The sequence below is a fragment of the Ursus maritimus genome, unplaced genomic scaffold, assembly GCF_017311325.1.
Source record: "Ursus maritimus isolate PB19 unplaced genomic scaffold, ASM1731132v1 scaffold_17, whole genome shotgun sequence".
NCBI classification, from domain to species: domain Eukaryota; kingdom Metazoa; phylum Chordata; class Mammalia; order Carnivora; family Ursidae; genus Ursus; species Ursus maritimus.
The window spans coordinates 9,333,458-9,352,433 of NW_024424119.1; the positions used below are offsets into that span (position 1 = coordinate 9,333,458).

An 18,976-nucleotide genomic window follows, 5' to 3' on the forward strand; every position below is an offset into this window, starting at 1 on the left:
TAGATTAGAATCAAACAGAATCTGACAGGTGAAGACACTGTCTTGCCAAATCTTTAAATATGATTTTATAATCTTAAAGATGGTTAACCCAAATATTTGCTAATACATAGTTATCTTTTGATTTTTAGTTTTCAGTATATTTATAAGGATAGAAACACCACAGAATAGCTTTTAATTTATAGAGCTGACAGTATTTTAAGAGTTGAAATATGATTTAATGCCTCTGAAAACCCAATTGTAGTGACTTCTTAATGACTCTCTAAATGTTACTTGTGGTCTTTGAACTCCTCTGCATTCTTAGTTTCTGGATCCCGGTTCTGAAGATCAGCTGTGCGGGACATACAGGTGTTAGCACAGCTGGCTTGCTGATGACAACTCTGTCCATATAGCTGTCTTGTGTGTCATCATTCATACTGTTCAGTGTCATTCTGACCTAGCCAAGCTAAAAATGGTACTCCAGCTCAAGAGGGATTTAAAAACCTTGACAAACGAAAGATAAGACACTACAGAATGTCATGTACGTGTGCTTAACAGGTTTTAGCCTAAACACATCTAAATAGCTAATTTCAGTTGTGCCTTGGCCTTTATCCTTTGAAATAATTTACCCTAGGAAAGAAAATATCTCTGTGTGGAGGACTGTTAACAATTCATAAACACATTTCTCTATTCTCAAGTATGGGTTTTGTGTTAGTTTAAAGAGCTCAAGGTCACAGTAATCTATTTGTGGGGTGCATTCTATGGTATGTAACCTACACCATGGATTTATCATGCTGCCTAGTGCCTTTATAAACTGCCCATGATCAAATCACCCTATCCTCCAGCCCGATAATTTGATTTGAGGGTTCAGTTTTTCAGATCCTTAATTGGGATGTAGCCAGCTTGATAATTTGATTCAAGAGATCCATTTTCTAGGTCCGTAATTGGGATGTAACTATTAATGCGTGGGGTGGTGGTGGTGGATTTGCCCGCTTTTTCTGGTGACAGCATCTGGCAGTCATTGGAGTGTTCTGGCTCTGCTCCAGAGTTGTAGGTTAAATTAAATAACCTGCCAGCAAGAGAAGGCTAGTTTCTCCCTTCCTTCTTTTCAAATGATGAGTGCCTGTGTTTGCTGCAACGTCAGTGGACTGCCCGCTTCTGCTGAGCGCCAGGGTCTCCTTCCCATGGGTGTAGAGCACAGCAGGAACTGTTGGTGTATCCTGGGACATCATAGCTTGGGAATCTTCCGTGTGAGATGGTGACACTGTGTAAGGATGATTGCTGCACAGGTAACTTGTCTCTCAGGGTAGCAATGTGGTGTGTGTGTGTGTGTGTGTGTGTGTGTGTGGCAGGCCATGGGAGAAAGAAAGCAGGAATGAATGAGAATGCCCACAGGTCCAGGGAAACTACTGAGGAAAATAAGGATGTTTGAATAATATAGTCTCCATTGCTTCTCACAAAACTACTTTTACGAAACATACACATTTTTGCTACGATTGCCAGACAAGGCACCAAGGCAATTAAAAAAAAAATAGTGTTGTTGTTTAGGTAGGGAAATGGAAGAATTACCAAAATCCTAAGCCATTTCCCCAAGCATTAACTGTTGATTATAGCTATTAAGAGGCATTAGGATTTGGTGCTAAGAGCGCTGGACTCGCATCCTCAGATTAGGGATGGTAATGACTGTTTCTCAAGGTGGATGGCAGCATCAAGGGAGGCAGTGTGAAGAGTGCTCTGAAAAGCATAAAGTACTTCTGGAAGTACCAGTGGTACTACTAATAGAAATATGACTCTATCCATTTCATTAATTAAATAGTTAAGGAAAAAGTAACAGAGGAAAATATCCATTCAGATCCGTGAATCTGTTGTGTTGACAAGCTTGAAGCCCTACTTCTCTCAGTAGGCACATACCAGAGTCCTGGAGCTGCTAATGATCTTTTTTATCATATTCTCTCTTTCTCTGGCCTTGTAGAATTTGTGAGTTTGGAATGACATTCTTATTTGATCACATACTTCCTACGAGCCTCTGTATGCAGAGCGTTTTTCTTGCTACCAGTGTTATTACAGAGTTAACTCTGGCTGATGCCCTTCTCTGTCTATTTACAGAAGGCTCTCCAGTATGCCTATTCTACCTGTTTAACCAAATTTTATGTTGATGAGGTACTAGAGTATGTGCCAGGAAAGTTAGACCCAGTCACGTTGTATAGCAGACTACATACAACTCGAAAATATATCAGGAGATAGTGCACTTATCTTATGAAACACTTGAAACAAAGAAGCCAGAAAGTGTCTGTGAAATGCAACCCTGTGTTACTGATAGAAGGTTGACCCGCTAGAAATTGTTCAGCTATTCTCTGGTGAGATGTGGTTATTTAAAAAACTTGACAGATGGTAAAAAATATTGTCTTTCCTTCTATACCTTTAAGGCAGAGGATGGCCAGCATTTTCTGTAAAGGGTCAGATAGTAAATATTTTAGGCTTTGTGGACCATATGGTCTCTGTCTCAACTATTCAACTCTGTCACGGTAGCAGGAAAGCAGCCAAAGACAATCGGTAAATGAATGGGTGTCATGTGTTCCAATAAAACTTTATTTACAATAACAGGTGGTGGGCTGGATTCGGTTCCCAGGCTGTAGTGTGCCAAATACACACTGCTCTCTAGTGCGGAGGTTGAAAAATAGTGTGCAAGCTGCTTTAGGGTAGGATGAAAAAGAGAATAAAGAGAGAAGGGAAAGCCATGAGGAAGCAGTGGTGGTGGAAAGCAGGGCAGAGGAGAGCGTGGGACAGGAGACAGGGAAGTGGAAACAAAGTAGAACATGTACGGGGAGTGATAAGAAAGGAGGTTACAGGAAACGCTGTAGAGGTCTCTGCCTGATGACACTGTGGTCAGAAGGGTTATTTTGAAGCCACGGATGCCATACTTAGATCAGTAATAAAATCTTCGCTAGATCGAGGGTATGATGTGAAATCCTAATTATCACTTACTTTTCCTAGACGTTTAAGATTCAGGCACTGTATATATCTTTTTATATGATAAGAGTACTTGAATTTCTATCTACAATCCTATTACTTCTTCCTTAGTGTCCTGGTGGTAAAAACACAGCTAGTGCCACGTTTTGTGTGTGTGTGTGTGTGTGTGTGTTTTAATTTGGAACATTAGGTCCAGAGGCATTTATAGATGTGCGTGATACAATATACACGTTCATGTTTTGAGAGTTGAGTTTTTCCGAAAATGACTAATGTAATCTCATAGTTGATATGTCCACCAGGAATAGCTTTTTTTGTATTATGGTGGGAGTACCAAAAATTAGAAAATAAATTGGCGGCCTGTGAGTAAAGGCCAATCAGAAGAATAGGAACATGGGTCTTCTGAATCACTTCCGTCTGGAACTCGAGTGTGAAGATAAAATAAATATGTATTTCCTACCAATGTTTTGACTTCTTAGAAAGTTTCATTTATTTTTCTCTATCCACCTCTTGTTTCTCTCGTGTCTTATGGCATATCTGTTAGAAATATGTGCTTTCTGAAAGTATGTAATGGGAAAGGGAGAAAGCAAACTACTTTCCTAAAAATCCAAATTTCAGAGTGTAGTAGTGGAGGTATGTTTTCTTTATTCTTTGTCAAAATATTATGAAGTTGAACAGTTGTATAGAATGTTATGAAAATGTATGCAATTTAGCAAATGAGATTTATATTGTGAAGTTGTATGAAAAATTCATTATATGTTAAGTATGAACTGTTACCCATTTTAAAGTAGAAAAACATTATTATATATACTTTATCACTCACAACTCTAAATAAATCACAGTGAAAAGGGTATAGAATCTTAATTAAAAGATGAATGATGATGTGCTGTAACGGAATTAAAGACTGACTTTTGAAATTATAATTTCAAATTAATTTGAAATTTGAAATGATCATTTAATGTACAGACAGGTGGCAGTGATTGTTTTAATCTTAATTCACACTAAAATCTGTGTTTTAAGAGGTGTACCTACTTCTCTTGTTATGGAAAAAAGTGATTTTACTATTCTAATATTGTTACTTCAGAATTCTTTTGACAGTAAAGAAATGTGTTTTAGATTCTCGTGTTTGAAAGGAATCATTTTATATCCCAAAGAAATCTCACTTATCTCTTTTCTGATTTTGGTTACTTTGTTCTCAGGCTGACTGTTCTATGTTTTTCATGAACAAATTTAATGCAATCCAGGGAGAATATTTTTTCTTACTGTTCTGGGTTGAATCTCTTTCCCGTTTATCCTTGTTCACACCCTGAAAATCAGGCCTTCTTTCCGCGCCCTTCTGAACAGTCTCGTCTTTCACCCTTCATGTTTTCCTTGTCACCTTCCCTTCCTGCTTCTTTGCTGCATGGTTGTAATTTTACTTGTCCTGTGTCACCGTTTTGTCTTCTCTCAACGTGCTGCTTTCATTCCCTGAAGATAAAAGAATTCCTAGACTATCCTTTTTGAGAGTAAGAAAAAACTTTTCCGAGAAATATTTGGGGAACATTTTCGATGCCTTCTCTCAAAGTTCTGGCTTAATTTAAAAGTGGAATCAACCCTTAAAATGTAGTAGAAATATTTGTCAGATTCTATCTGTTATGTAGCACATCTCTTGATGGCACTGTCCACAGTCGGCACATCATTTATAATTAAATGAAAGTATTAACACATGCATATTCAAATAATGTTGTAATTATGATGCCCATTATTCGGTTTAGCAAAATTACTGCATTTTGAGGTTTCCCCCCCAATATAAAGAATGATTTAATTTGGCAAATTAAATAATGTTGTAGTGCGCATGTTAATTTGATAAGTCACAAGTTTACAAATGCCCCAGCTTAATATCGTTCAGTGAGTTTATTTAGAGACTATAAAATGTGGCTTACTGTTCCTGTATGTCAAGCTTCACAGCTGAAGTCTGGTGCCTGATAATCAACGGGTTCAAGGACCTCCAGGGCCGGCACTGTGTTGTGGATTATACCTACATTGCTTATCGTCCTCCCTCCCCCTTTGCCCGTATTAGCAATCTGCTTTTGTACTTTGACTTCCAGGATTTCCCTAGTGAATTTTGTCACAGAAAAAAGAGAATCATCAATATCGCAGTTAAACTTGACTTTCAAAGCTAATAGTATCTCATTTGGGGGCTCAAATTTAATAAATTTTCTTTGATTCTGGGTGAGTTTTTAAACATCAAACAATGAATTGGCCAGGGTGCAGTAAAATATTTAGATCTATTGACTATGGTTCAGAAGGGTAGAAGGCGAAACACTAGTGGTTTGATGTTGATAAATTCTCAGTACCTTAATCCACATTAATGTTTTCTTTTATCTGAGTGTGCATTGGTGACCGAAACGAGCAGCAGAAGGTATCCATACGTATAAAATATAAAACCTAAAGCAAATATATTTGTAAAATAGGATTTATTTTGTTATGTTAAGTAAGTTAAAAGCGTTCTCATCCCGACTGAAGACTCCGGAGAAGGTTTGTTAGAGATGAATATACAGTTTTGAATTGGGACCCAGTGTGCATACAGCACTCACACCATTATAAAAATTGCATTACAGCGTATGTTTTATAGCGTACACTTTGACGTTCACTTATTGACAGAAATTCTTGTGCTCAACTTGGGAGTATAAAGATTTTTAGAACCGCATATTAGCATCAACAATTAAAGATGGCGTCAGATGTTTGTGTGTGTTTGCTGGTTTAAGGAAACCCGACGCAGTGTGATAGTTCATTCATAAAATAAGGGATAATTCAAACAGGTTTTAGAAGCTTCCCAAGTAGAATAGAAGAGCGAAGGAGAGGCATTCTATCATATATTGTTGCCAAGTTACATTTAAAGTTGCTCAGGGAAAAGTAAGGATATAGACACATATATTTGAGCAATTAGTGTTATTTTTTATAGTTCTCCCATTCTTGACCTTTGCTATCTCATCAAAAACACTTCTGATCCTGTGGCTTTAAGCTAGTTGCATAATATTTATCCAATATATGGTAGCAAAGAGATACATTTTTAAAACCAAGTCAGGCATAAGGAAAGTTAGAAAATATGCCTATGTATGAAATCGGCTATCGTTAAACTATATAATTAAAAACGAAAGCTCACTGATCTTACGGAAAACTAAACTGTGAAAATTTTAAAGCTCTTACTAAGTTCGGAAATTAAAAATGAAAACAGACCTGTTTCTTCACATTTTCTTTTATCTAGCTTTAGTATATGGAGAGTAGTTTCTCATTTGTCCAGAAGGTGGCAGTGTAATATCAACTGCCTGTGATACCTATACTGGCTAGAGAATTCGTATTTCTCCAGTATCTGTGATATGTTTGTATTGTTACCTTTCCGAATACTTAAAATATAGTACAAATACCACTGATTTTATTCGTTATCTTATTTAGGAGTTGCGTGACTTAGTTGGTTTATATGTATTTAATCGTTAAGACTCAAGTTTAGTAAGAAGGAAATGGGCAAATAAACCTCTGACTGGTATATTTTTAAGTCTCCTTGTGTGTTGAGTATATTTGTTTTTATTCCAGGGTACATATTATTGAAGTTTTCTTTTCAAACACTAACACCTAATAACTATCTTGTCTAATATATATCAGTTCATATCAGTAAAATGAAACATGTTATTAAGACAGTGATAATAATTAGGAGATTGCTGTTTGTTTTCGATTTTGTGGATATTTTTTTCCTTCTTTCTTTTTTTCTTTTGAGGGTGGAACAGTGAAAAAATAATTCAAAACCTCTTGATCAGAAGAGCTCCAGTGACTCTTCTTCCCTCCCTCATTTCAAGCAGGAGGATGCTTTTTCTTCTTAACATTCTCCCCCAGCACTCTGAATTAGAGATTTATTTGCAACGAAAAATCAATTAGTCCTAAATTTATTCATGGATTTCAGGTCCAGCGATCAATGCAAGTCCACTCAGTGGGCTCAAGGGGACCCAGTTCATCCCAGTTAATGTGTCTGAAGGGGAATTACCATTGATGCTGTTTTTTTCCCTTTAGGTCAGAGATCAGATCTCGCTGTCACGGACTGCGGCAAGTAGGAATGACTTCACCCTGCAGCTACCCAAACTGCACCTGGAGACCTTTGCAATGGAGGGGCTCAAGGGCGGGCCAGAGGTGGTAGCGTGCCAGGTTAGAGTCTAAATAACATTGTTTGCTCCTGAGACGTGTAGAAAAATAAATTGCACTAACTGGAGAGAATGAAAGCCTCCAAGTATTGTGAATAACTTAAAGGAGATGCAAATAATTTCCATTAATTTTTCTTCTGCCTTGGAACACTGTTTCACAAATAATTGTTTTGTTTTTCCTCACAGCCTCAAAATAGCCTATTGAATAATCCAGAAAAGTTATTTTTTTTTACCAAGGAAAAATACGTGTTTTATAGCTAAGTACAGTATGTAAAGAGCATGCTTTCCTGTCAGCAGAGGACAATAAGACACTAGGCTGTTATCTCTTTAAGGTCATCTCAATTTGTAGCTCTTATTGTTTTAAAATAAATCACTTTCGATAAAATTATCAGGAGAGATATTTGAAAATTTTCAATGTGAATTCCAGAGTAGAGCCTACATTTCTTGTGTGGCAATGTAATTTAAGCAACCGTGGAACCAAACTGTACTTTGCTTTGAAGAACATTTATTTACCCTTAATTTTTAGTTTTAATGAACAACGCAACATGTGCAAACTGGGTTATTTCATTTATAAAACTCAAAGCACCAAATTGTGAAACCCCAAGTAACTTTAAAATAAACTTAATAAAGAAAATCTTTTCAAAGATATACTCATTTTCAGGTGCTGCAGATTCTTTCTAATCGAGGCTCCTACTGGGTTATTGTGAGCATTTTTTCCCCTTAGGGTTAGGACAGTTTTTTAATTGGACAAAACAAAATTCGATATGTGCTTTATTCACCTTTTAATGCCCAATGCCTTTATTAGAGAAGCCTGTCAACATTACGTAAACTGTAGGGAGCTTGATATTTCAAAAGAGCTCGTTCCTCAATAGCAGTCCAGATTTTTCAGTATATCTAAAAGAGAAATGTCTCCTAAAACTCAGTTTCCGTTTCACATCTTGAGGTTTAAAATAAACTTTATCATTCTTTAGTTTATGACCCCGTGAAATTTTAATTTTGTACAAAATTAATGTCAGTCCAAGTAGGGCTCCGTTATTTTTTTTCTATTTGCTCCATACCCTAATTTAATTTGTTATTAGTACCCAAATTAATGCTCTACATAGAAAGAATACTCATTTCTCTCATTAGATTGTCCACCAATATATTTAAAATACACATGTGATTTAAAACTAAGCATAAAATATTTTTATTTTCAGTTATAGGCTAAAATATTTTTATTTTCAGTTATAGGCTGGAATATTGTACTGTTATTTAGTACAAGATTAAGATGTACATTTTGAATTTGATTACCATTATTTGTGAATTCATTGTAACCACAAATACAATGTGATTTGAGACTTTTCTAGTGGCTGTAAAAGAATCCTTTACTTGGCTATCCTGATTCAGAATCTCAGAGGGCTTAGTACTTGTCGTAATTCACAAATAAAGGCTTCCCCCAAACTGTAGGTTTGGGTGATTTAGAAAGAGACGGAGCCTCAGAATGCCATATTTTGGGGGTAGAGCATGAACTCTCTATGGTTCTGACATCAGTGAATAGCAAGAAGGAAATGTAGAGACCCCTATTTCAAACTGCTGGCTTTTCCAGGTTCTAATACAAATATTTCTGCACGTCGCCAACGCCTAAACACTCGAGCACACTTTGCATTGACATGTTGTGAGTTAGTCAGAGATACTGTAGTTCAGTATCCCACGCAGAGAAGAACACGTGATTTGGACCGTATTAGTGTTTTTTCCACGGATACACAGGCACAGACAGACACACAGACACACACACACAGAATTGGTGATATGCTTTGGAGTACCTTGAGAAGAAGGGCTCTGTTGTATCGAGGACTTTATTTTTAATATGAATACCATTTTGGTGAGCGTTTACTATGGACGAGGTATCATGCTTAGTTCTTTAAATACATCATGTTGTTCAGTTTTCACAATGGACCTGTCAAATATGGCGTTCCATGTCAAATGATGGATGGCATCGTTGCCATTTTCTAACTGAAAAACAGCGACTACAGCAGGTGACTCTCCTCAGATCAACGGCAAGTAAGTGGCAGGGCCCAGAGCCTGAATTCAAGTGTCGGTGTGTTTGACTGCAAATCTGGAGCGGGTAAAATCTGGTACGAGAAGAAAATCTAGACACTGTGGTAAATGGGAAGCGTGCAGCCTTTGAAATGTATGGTGGGATTTTCCTTCCGTCTACGAAACGTACATCATGCCTCTGTGTAAGATGTAGGTCATAGTTGACGCTGTATTGTGGACAAATTCACAGATAAAAAATTTTGTTTCTGTTGGACAGGCTAATATTATGGAATGTTTCTTTTCACCTTTCTGCAGTCTATAAATATGTATATTTATGCTCAGTGGGACTACATATTTAGGAATTCAGTATTTGTTTCTCTTTGTAGTCTGTGCTGATAAGTGGACTGTTTAGAGAGCTCACGTCCTCTGATTATGTCGAGAATAGGATCACTGTGCGGGACGTAGTGCTGGATGACCGTTAGGCCAACCCGCGCCACCATCATTTGGCGCTGTGGGCACTGTCACTGTCTGTCTTTTCCAGCATGGGAAGCTTTGTTACAGGTGTGACCCTGGGAGGAAGGAACAACAGTGAGCCTGAGTGAAGGACGATGAAATTACCCTTTCTCTCTGGATCCAGAAGAGCATGTGACCGATGTGCTCCTATGGGAGAAAATTCAGTTCAGAACCATCTAGTCTCTGAGCTCTGCTAGCTCTTAGCCTCAGTCCTTTCAAAAAAGTGTAGTCCTACCAATTTCTCAGGCTTGTAGTAGGACTGAATGAGGCAATACGTGTAAAGTGGAGAGAACACAGTGCCTAGCACGGAGAGAGCAAGGCCTTGTCTGGGGCTGTTATGATTGCAGCCATTATGGGACCCTTGTCGGGATGAAGCTTGAAGCAGAAGCATGTTTTCAGCACTTTTAAGGGTGTGTGTGTGTGCACGTTCATGTGTGTGTGTGGTTTTTTTTGAAGAACGGTTATTTAGGATCTTTTTTTCTGTATCTTGCCATTTGGTTCTTTTACTCTTCCTTGTTTCTAATTTCTTCCAAAGCTTTAAATAATTTTGATTAAGATCCACATTAACTCCCTATTTACTTTTCCATGTTACTTGATGTTCCAGTGAGGCCACGTCGCCAATGAAACCTTTGTCTAAGCTCCTATGGCAGGGGCAGAACTATTATTACCTGTCCTTTTATCTCCCAAATAACAGCATATCAGTCTACTGGAAAAAATTAAAACACCTAGATTAGACAAGATAGCTTTAGCTGAAAAGTCCAGTACATTGTGAATGCAGAGGACTTTGTCATAAAAAATATTCTGCACGTATTTCATAAAGAGAGTACCTGTTACTCATTATTTTATACTTTGAATTGTTTTTCCCCCAATAATGAGGATATGCAATACATTTAATATCTGGCAGTTATTAGCAGGCATGTGATAAATGTTTGTGTCTCTACCCTCATTCAATAATAAACAACAAAGAACAATATCTAGAGTTAACTTTTTTTTTAAAGATTTTATTTATTTGACAGAGATAGAGACAGCCAGCGAAAGAGGGAACACAAGCAGGGGGAGTGGGAGAGGAAGAAGCAGGCTCCCAGCAGAGGAGCCTGATGTGGGGCTCGATCCCAGGGCTCCGGGATCACGCCCTGAGCCGAAGGCAGACGCTCGATGACTGCACCACCCAGGCGCTCCTAGAGTTAACATTTGCTGAGTACTTTTTCTGTACCAGTTACTTCGCTAAGCACTTTACATTTACTATCTCAGTTCATCCCTACAACAGCCATATGAATAGGTGCTCTGATTTTATCTATTTTATAAAGGAAGGAGCTAAAGTTTATTGAGATGCAGTAAATTGCTAAAGGTTCCATATCCAGTGAATAGGGTCCATTCATGCTTTTAATCTTGCTTGTCTTTTGTAAACCATGTCTGTGTGTGTGTGTGTGTGTGTGTGAGCGTGTGTGCACGTGCGTGCTTTAGGATGGCCAAGAGGGCAAAGAATAAAGGTAGGGTGTGTCTGTAGAATACAATTTCATTTGTGAGGAAATAGCGGAGAGAAGAGAAATCCAAAAGAAGCTAACTGGGAAAGTTACTTACAGTGTGTATTCCGGCCTCTTTGTCTGTGAAATGGAGATCACAGAAGTCTCTGACTCACCATGTTCGTGTGATGATTCAGTGGGTTAACACACCGGAAGTGCTCAGAACGACAGGTCCGTTGTAAACACTCGCTGTCTCTTAGCTGTCCAAGGACGGGAACCCTTCACTGTTTTGTTCACGGCTGCATTATTCTTAAGGATAAGTAAGTGGAGTGGCTGCGTCTAAGGTTAGGCACATTCTAAGTCTTTGAAACACATTCCGCAGTTGTCCCTGGAAAAGACTTGCAGTTTACTTGAAATGACTTCTCTTAGCACTTTAGTTTCCTTCTTAAAGTATGGGTCTTTATTTTCTGTTACTAAAGGGACATGTTTTCTTCTAATAATTTAGATCTTCCCTGATTTTCAGATGTCCATTCTTAGCCGGTTCTTAATTTACAGAGTTGCCAGGGTTCGGTTTAAGAGTCTCCATGGGGAGGTAAAGGGAATATATTGTGTGACTGCTGTTTGTTTCACAGATACTGTTCTTCATTTGTTTCTGGGTGCACAATGCTGCTTTGAATGTTTGCGATTATTAGAAATCTGACCTTTTTGGTAAGTGGGATCATTTTAGTAATAAGATATCAAAAAGATTTGGAGGTTATCTAAAGTTGTTATCTATGAGAGTTTGTGCAACTCTCTTTAAATTCTAAAATCAAAATATCTTTTAAATTAAAAAACATAAAATGATTTTAGACTTAGGCTGTGGGATCAAATAGAATACTGAAATGCTACCTTCTTCAAAGATTAGAAGGTACTGTCCAGAGAAGAGAAGAACTGTTTTTTAGGGAAAGACAATTAACTGGAAAAATCCTATAGTTCATCTGAGAATACATGCATTTTGATGAAAAGTGCCATCCTTTGTCTCACCCATCTGCTTGAGGGCTGTAGTTTATAATTCCACAGAATATAAATTGTGCCAACAAAGCCTCTAAATGACCTAGGTTTGAGGCCTAACTTGAAGATGAATATAAGAATTAGTGTGTTAGCTTTCTCTGTTGATACCAGGAAGAGTAAATGGCATTTTCTGAGGTAGTTGTAAGAAAATTGAGTTGTCAGAAAAACATTTTTGTTATTTGCTACATAAAAGTTTAGAATTCTACCAGTGCCTGGATGGCTCAGTTAGTTAAGTGTCCAGTTCTTCATTTTAGCTCAGGTCATGATCTCAGGGTCGTGAGATCGAGCCCTGCGTCAGGCTCTGGTTTGGGCATGGAGCCTGCGTAAGACTGTCCCTCTCCCTCTCTCTCCAAAAAAAAAAAAAAAAAAAATTTTTTTTTTTTAGAATTCTACTCTGAAGATTTAATAATACCAGCAGACATGAAATGTCTTCAAAATCTCCTGGTAATAGAACTGTAAGCAATGCTAAATCAGACAAAATAGAATGTTAAGATGTTAATGTGTACAGAGGACTAATTTTTTAAGGTTGTGTTGCAAATTGGGATAACAATTTTTAAATAATTAAGCAATTGCATTGAAACATGGGTTGTAGTCATTGTGAGTTAGGCCTTGTGGTCCTCGATCTGTATCTTCTAAGATTTTCATTCTTGATGACCAGGAAAACGTAGTGTGTCCCTTATTAGAGCAGTTTGATATCATCCCTTGTCTTCTCACCCTCCCTCTCTCCCTTCTTCCTTGCTTCCCTTATTCTGCCTATTTGATTTGCACTTAGTTTTGGGGGCAGTAAGGGTGGTAGTGGAGGGTAGGGGGGAAAGCATCAATCAGAATTCTAGGGCAGGCCGTTGAGAGTAACAATGGCAAAGTGCTTTTTTTTGGTCCGATATTTTACCAGGCGTTCTAAACTACCGTTCTTTTCTCTGTCCTTATACTTTATTTTTAAAGATTTATTGTAAAAGGCAGTATTTTTATAAAAATATTTATTGTTAAAACATAGTCTTGGGCACTAATAGCTAAGATTTCTTTAAAAAGATCTGTTAAAGCTGGGAGTTATGGGGCGCCTGGGTGGCTCAGTCGGTTAAGTGTCCAACTCTTGATTTCAGCTCAGGTCATGATCTCAGGGTCATGCTGTTGAGCCCCGTGTCAGGCTCTGCATTCAGCGTGGAATCTGCTTGAGGACTCTCTCTCTCTCCCCCCCTCTCTCTGGCCCTCCCTGTGCTCGCTCTCTTAAAAAAAGCTAAGAGTTATAAAAAGTTCTTTTAAAAATATTTAGCAGACGAGATATTTTATATCTTCCATCACGGGTTTATTTCAGGTTGGTGGTAGTCTGAAACCACAGGGGTTTTTCGGTCATTGTTGGGACTTTCATCATTGCCTTTTGAAAATGACAGGATGACATATGAGGACAAGGAAAGGCATCTGTATAAAGCCTCTGCTACACAGAATCTCATATTGAGGAATTCCATAACTCCTTACTCCTTAACTCAGCTGAAAATATTCATGAATTAGTCCTTCTGGGAATGATCTGGTATCAGTGATCTGAACTGCCTGCTATAAGTAGAATCTGATAAGAATTCTTTACAAACTAGGCATGATTCATAAAGTCCTTTTTCCAGTTTTGTGTTTAATCATTTCTTCCTTTGTTTATTCTAAGGAAGGATAATTAGGAAGAAGATAAAATCATAGCATAGTCAGTATCCCAGGAATTTGAAGAGGTTATATGGCTTTACTCGAAAGTAATAGAGCTGGCCATAGGACAGATGAGATCCTTGCCCCATAGATACAAATTGCACAGGTAGCTGGAATTGGCATTATTTTATCCAGTTGTGTTTTTCGCAAAGAATGCATGGTTGTCCTTTCTTGTGAAGGATGAATACTCTGGAAGTGCTCTTGGAATTCTCAGCTAGAATCACTATTTTCTGTGAGCTCTTGGCCCTCAGCTCTTAGGGTGCATCGGCTTCCCGCCTGTACCTCGGAGGTGACGAGACCTGCCCCGGTGCGTCTCGGGGCAATCGTGAAGGTCATATGACGTACGTGAAAAAAGTTTGAAGATTAAACAGCACTAGTAGATATTTTAAAAATTGTTTTCCTTTGAATATTTGGCATATAAACGTTCCTTGATCAGGTGTGCGCTTGCTTAGTTTTCTGTTTCCAGTGGCGTGTCCTAAAAACAAGCAAGGCAGTCAGAGTACAGGGAAGTTGGCAACCACGAGTCTGCAATTCTCTGTACGTCCTTGAGTTTGCTGGAAACATCATGTGGATCAGAATGGGAATTACTTTCTTAATAGCATAGTATTTGGAAGAGATAAGCTAATTCTGTTTGCGTGGGGAAGAAGCGAGCAGCATAAATTGGAGAAAGCCTATGTGGAGAGTCAGAATGCCTGGATTCCAGTCCCGACTGCAGGTTCCGGGTCGAGCCCGCATTTCCTGCGCAGAGGCCGGCAGTGCAACTTGTGCTGCTCTCGCCCACAGGATGGTGGGGAAATCAGAGGGGATGATGTGCATGTGAGGGTGCTTTTTACCTCGTAAAATGCTGTGTCAATGACACCGTATTGGACTGAACTGCAAACAGGCCTGGCGGCAGGACAAGGGACTTTAGTACATCAAGGAATAGTTTAGGGTTTCAGCTCTTGGAGGTTTTTGACTGATGATTTGTTCGATGCAACTTTCACTTTAGTAGCCGAACAGAATGTTCACAATTTTAGCGTTCCCTCACATTTTGGTATAGGCCATGGTGAACACTTTTTTTTTTTTTTAAAGATTTTATTTATTTATTTGACAGAGATAGAGACAGCCAGCAAGAGAGGGAACACAAGCAGGGGGAGTGGGAGAGGAAGAAGCAGGCTCATAGCGGAAGAGCCTGATGTGGGGCTCGATCCCAGAACGCTGGGATCACGCCCTGAGCCGAAGGCAGATGCTTAACCGCTGTGCCACCTAGGCGCCCCATGGTGAACACTTTGAATATACTTCTAGTTGAATAATTATTACACAAAGTAATTAAGGAATTACTAGTGTTTTCATATTTTCTTTGAACTCTGTGGCCTTTATTTACACCATTTATTTTTTTAATTAAAGAGGGACTTCAAATTCCATCTCTGAAATGGTGATATTTGCCTGTGTGTGAAATGTTTCAGACACATTTAATAAAAAACAAACAAAAACGCGAAACATGAAAGTACAGAGCATATATATATATGTATATATATTTTTGGTTACAACGTTCAGCTCTAGGTAGCTTAAGGCAGAAAAGCTGCAAAGTGATAGGAACATAATTTCTTTGTCATTAATGTTAAGAGACAAAAACTGAATCCCAAACCTGACCCTTCCTCTATCTTTCTTTTCTCATTTTTGAAGCCTATTTAAATAGAAGTATGACCTTACTAGATAATACCTCTCACTACTTATTATTGAGAGACCGGAGCCTGTGAGCACTTGAACTTTCAAGTGCTGCCACGGACTTGCTCTTCATTTTAGCTACTTGGACAAAAACCAGTGTGTGATGGACTGACTAGGTGAAGACCTGGAAAAGGAAGGGTTATCTACAAATTGAGTGAGTTTATTATGGCTTAGTGATTTGCTGATTGATTTCATTTGCTGTCAGTTAAGGCTCTCTTAATGTCAGTTTTCTTTGCATAATGCCTCGAAATAAAGACTGATGAAGTTCTTCAGATTGATGCCGCTTATATAAACTGACCCTGATTTGCCCTATTTTACATGACAATTTAAGTGACGGCACTTAGAGGAAAATACAGCAATGAATATGCAACTTAAGGATTAAGGGAAATGCACTGAATCATTCAGTCTAAAACTAGGTACAAAAGTAATTTCTGGTAATAATTCCACAGATGCCTTAAGTTTTATTAAACAGACTGTTATTACTTTGAAGTGTGTGTGTGTGTGTGTGTGTGTGTGTAGAGAGAGGGGGAGGGAGTTGAATTGAAAAAGAAATGAAAGTGATCCTAAATCTTTTCAAATTATGTTAAATCTTCCTCTCCCCACTTATTGAAACTTGGAGTTATCAGAATCACAGTGTAAAAAATGTTTTATTTGAGGTTGCATAAATGCTGTAATTTAAGTAACCAATGAAACGTAGGGTGAGTAATTTTGAAGCTTTAAATGCTTTTTGTCAGTTTCAGAACCTTCTAGTAATAGCAGACGTAGCTTCTCCCCCCTCCCCGACGCGCCCCCCCCACCATGGCCACAAGTCTCATCATATGGACTAAAAGGAGGCATAGCTTTCGGGTGGCAGACTAACTTAAGAAGTAACTTAATGAGGAAAACGTGAAATGCTAACATTTTCACTCCTTTTCTGAGTGGGGGCTCCCTAACTCACACGGTCCCCTTTTCTCTGGGGAATATGTGATACCCCTTCAGTGTTGCAGGGCAGTATTTCGTTTAGAGTATATTTTATAGTACGTATTAACTAACATGAACCTGGCTTGGTGTAACTTCATGAGGACTCAAAGGAGGACACAGGGGAGCCTGAGTAGCCCCGTCGATTGAGCATCTGACTCTTGATCTCAGCTCAGGTCTTGATCCCAGGGTCGTGAGTTCAAGTCCCACATTGGGCTCCATGCTGGGCGTGAAGCCTACTTTAAAAAAAATGGAGGACATCGAACACAAGTCTCTGAAATGGGTTCTGCTCATGTGGTGGGGGCTTTGCAAACCAACACTGAAGCCTCAGTAGTATCCGTGACATATTTAAAAGAGACGCGTGTTCTGTGTTTGCAAATAAGGCTTAAAATGGTCCTCAGGCCTTAATCCTTGTTTGAATGTTATCTAGAAGAATGATTTGCCTACAAAATTCAAAGTCTAAAAGGAAGAAACTCCATGTTTTGAATCTTTCTAAAATTGAGAAGGAAATGATGATGAAATTAAAACAGGTACATGTTTAACTTTGTACATGTATTAAGTTATGTCATAGGACAAAATAGGAAAAAATCATCTTTATGAGATATTTAGCACAGTGTTTTATGCAAAGCTGCCAAAAGATAGCGGTCATTTTCATTGCTATTATTATTATTATTTTTTTTTTTTTGAGAGAGAGAGAGTGAGCAGGGGGCGGGGGGCGGGTGGGCAGCGGGGAAGGGCAGAGGAAGAGGGAGAGAAAGAATCTTAAGCAGGCTCCATGCCCAGCACAGAGCCCAACACCTTACAACCCTGAGATCACGACCTGAGCTGAAATCAAGAGTCAGATACTTAACCGACTGAGCCACCCAGGCACCCCAATTGTGATTATTATTATCGAGACAGTATGTGTGAGTTGAGGAATGTTATAATTCTTCATCAAGTGAAGAGGAATTCTTTGAAAGTTTTGGGTGTCTCATGTTATTACCACGTTTTAATTACTGCAAATTAAGAGGTTAGATGATTTCTTGTTGGCATTAGGCAGTAGATACAACCATGACTGATAACGAGTACATTCAGGGACTATTACAGATATTTTCTTATTATGTCCTTTTGGTAGTATACCATGGTCTTGGATGTTAAGATCCATGACTAAGAGACAAATGATCACAGTTAAAACCTTAGTGAAAGAATTTGTTGATAAAGAAGTTACCAGTTTACTAATGCCAACATGTATGTCCACTGAGATGGCGTTTAAAACGCTTACTATACGAGATGGTCATATCCACCAAATTTCTCTGATTCTAGATTCATACCAATCTGAATAATTACCTAAACATAAAACTTAAATCTTTAGACTTGCTAAATAACAGTTTAAAAAGAAATTTATATATAAAACTAACAATACAAGCTAGAAAACTTCTGAAAAATTGCTCTGACACGTCAAATTTTATACATATGTGTATACATAGATCACTTTTGTTATCTGTAAAGTATCTGTATCTGTAAAGTATTTCATTATACTGAGCACACCCAAATTTATTTTAAAAATTTTATTTATTTAAATTCAATTTACCAACATATAGTGTATTATACTTTTTAAAAGAGATTATTTATTTATTTTAGAGAGAGGGATCATGCCCCCTTCCCTTGCTCTCTCTCTCAAAAAAAAAAATTGATTTGATTTTGACATCCTGACTTAATTTTTAAAAAAATTTTTATTATGTTATGTTAGTCACCATACAGTACATCATTAGTTTTTGATGTAGTGTTCCATGATTCATTGTTTGCATATAACATCCAGTGCTCCATGCATGCAATACATGCCCTCCTTTTTTTTTTTTTTTAAAGATTTTATTTATTTATTTGACAGAGATAGAGACAGCCAGCGAGAGAGGGAACACAAGCAGAGGGAGTGGGAGAGGAAGAAGCAGGCTCCTAGCGGAGGAGCCTGATGTGGGGCTCAATCCCGTAACGCCGGGATCACGCCCTGAGCCGAAGGCAGACGCTTAACCGCTGTGCCACCCAGGCGCCCCAATACATGCCCTCCTTAATACTCATTACCAGGCTATCCCAGTCCTCCCCCGGTGAACTCTTAGTTTTTTTCCCGGAGTCCATAGTCTCTTGTGGTTCATTCCCCCTTCTGTTTATCCCCCCCATTCTTCCAATTCTCCTACCAATCTCCCTGCTATTTCTTATGTTGTGTAAAAGAGTGAAACCATATGATAATTGTCTTTCTCTGCTTAACTTATTTCACTTAGCATAATCTCCTCCAGTCCCATCCATGTTGCTGCAAATGTTGGGTAATAGTACTTTCTGATGGCTGAGTAATATTCCATTGTATATATGGACCACATCTTCTTTATCCATTTGTCTATTGAAGGGCATCTCGGCTCCTTCCACGATTTAGCTATTGTGGACAGAGCTGCTATGAACATTGGGGTGCATATGGCCCTTCTCTTCACTACGTCTCTA

At 38.4% G+C, this 18,976-nt stretch overlaps 1 protein-coding gene across 1 annotated transcript in view; it reads left to right on the forward strand.

The window, feature by feature from the left end:
* CCDC171 (coiled-coil domain containing 171) overlaps window positions 1-18,976 on the forward strand; it is a 293,895-nt gene that overhangs the window by 214,317 nt on the left and 60,602 nt on the right. Inside the window, 1 exon segment of the mRNA XM_040631456.1 lies at window positions 6,988-7,119. Within this exon segment, the coding sequence (XP_040487390.1) occupies window positions 6,988-7,119 (132 nt within the window).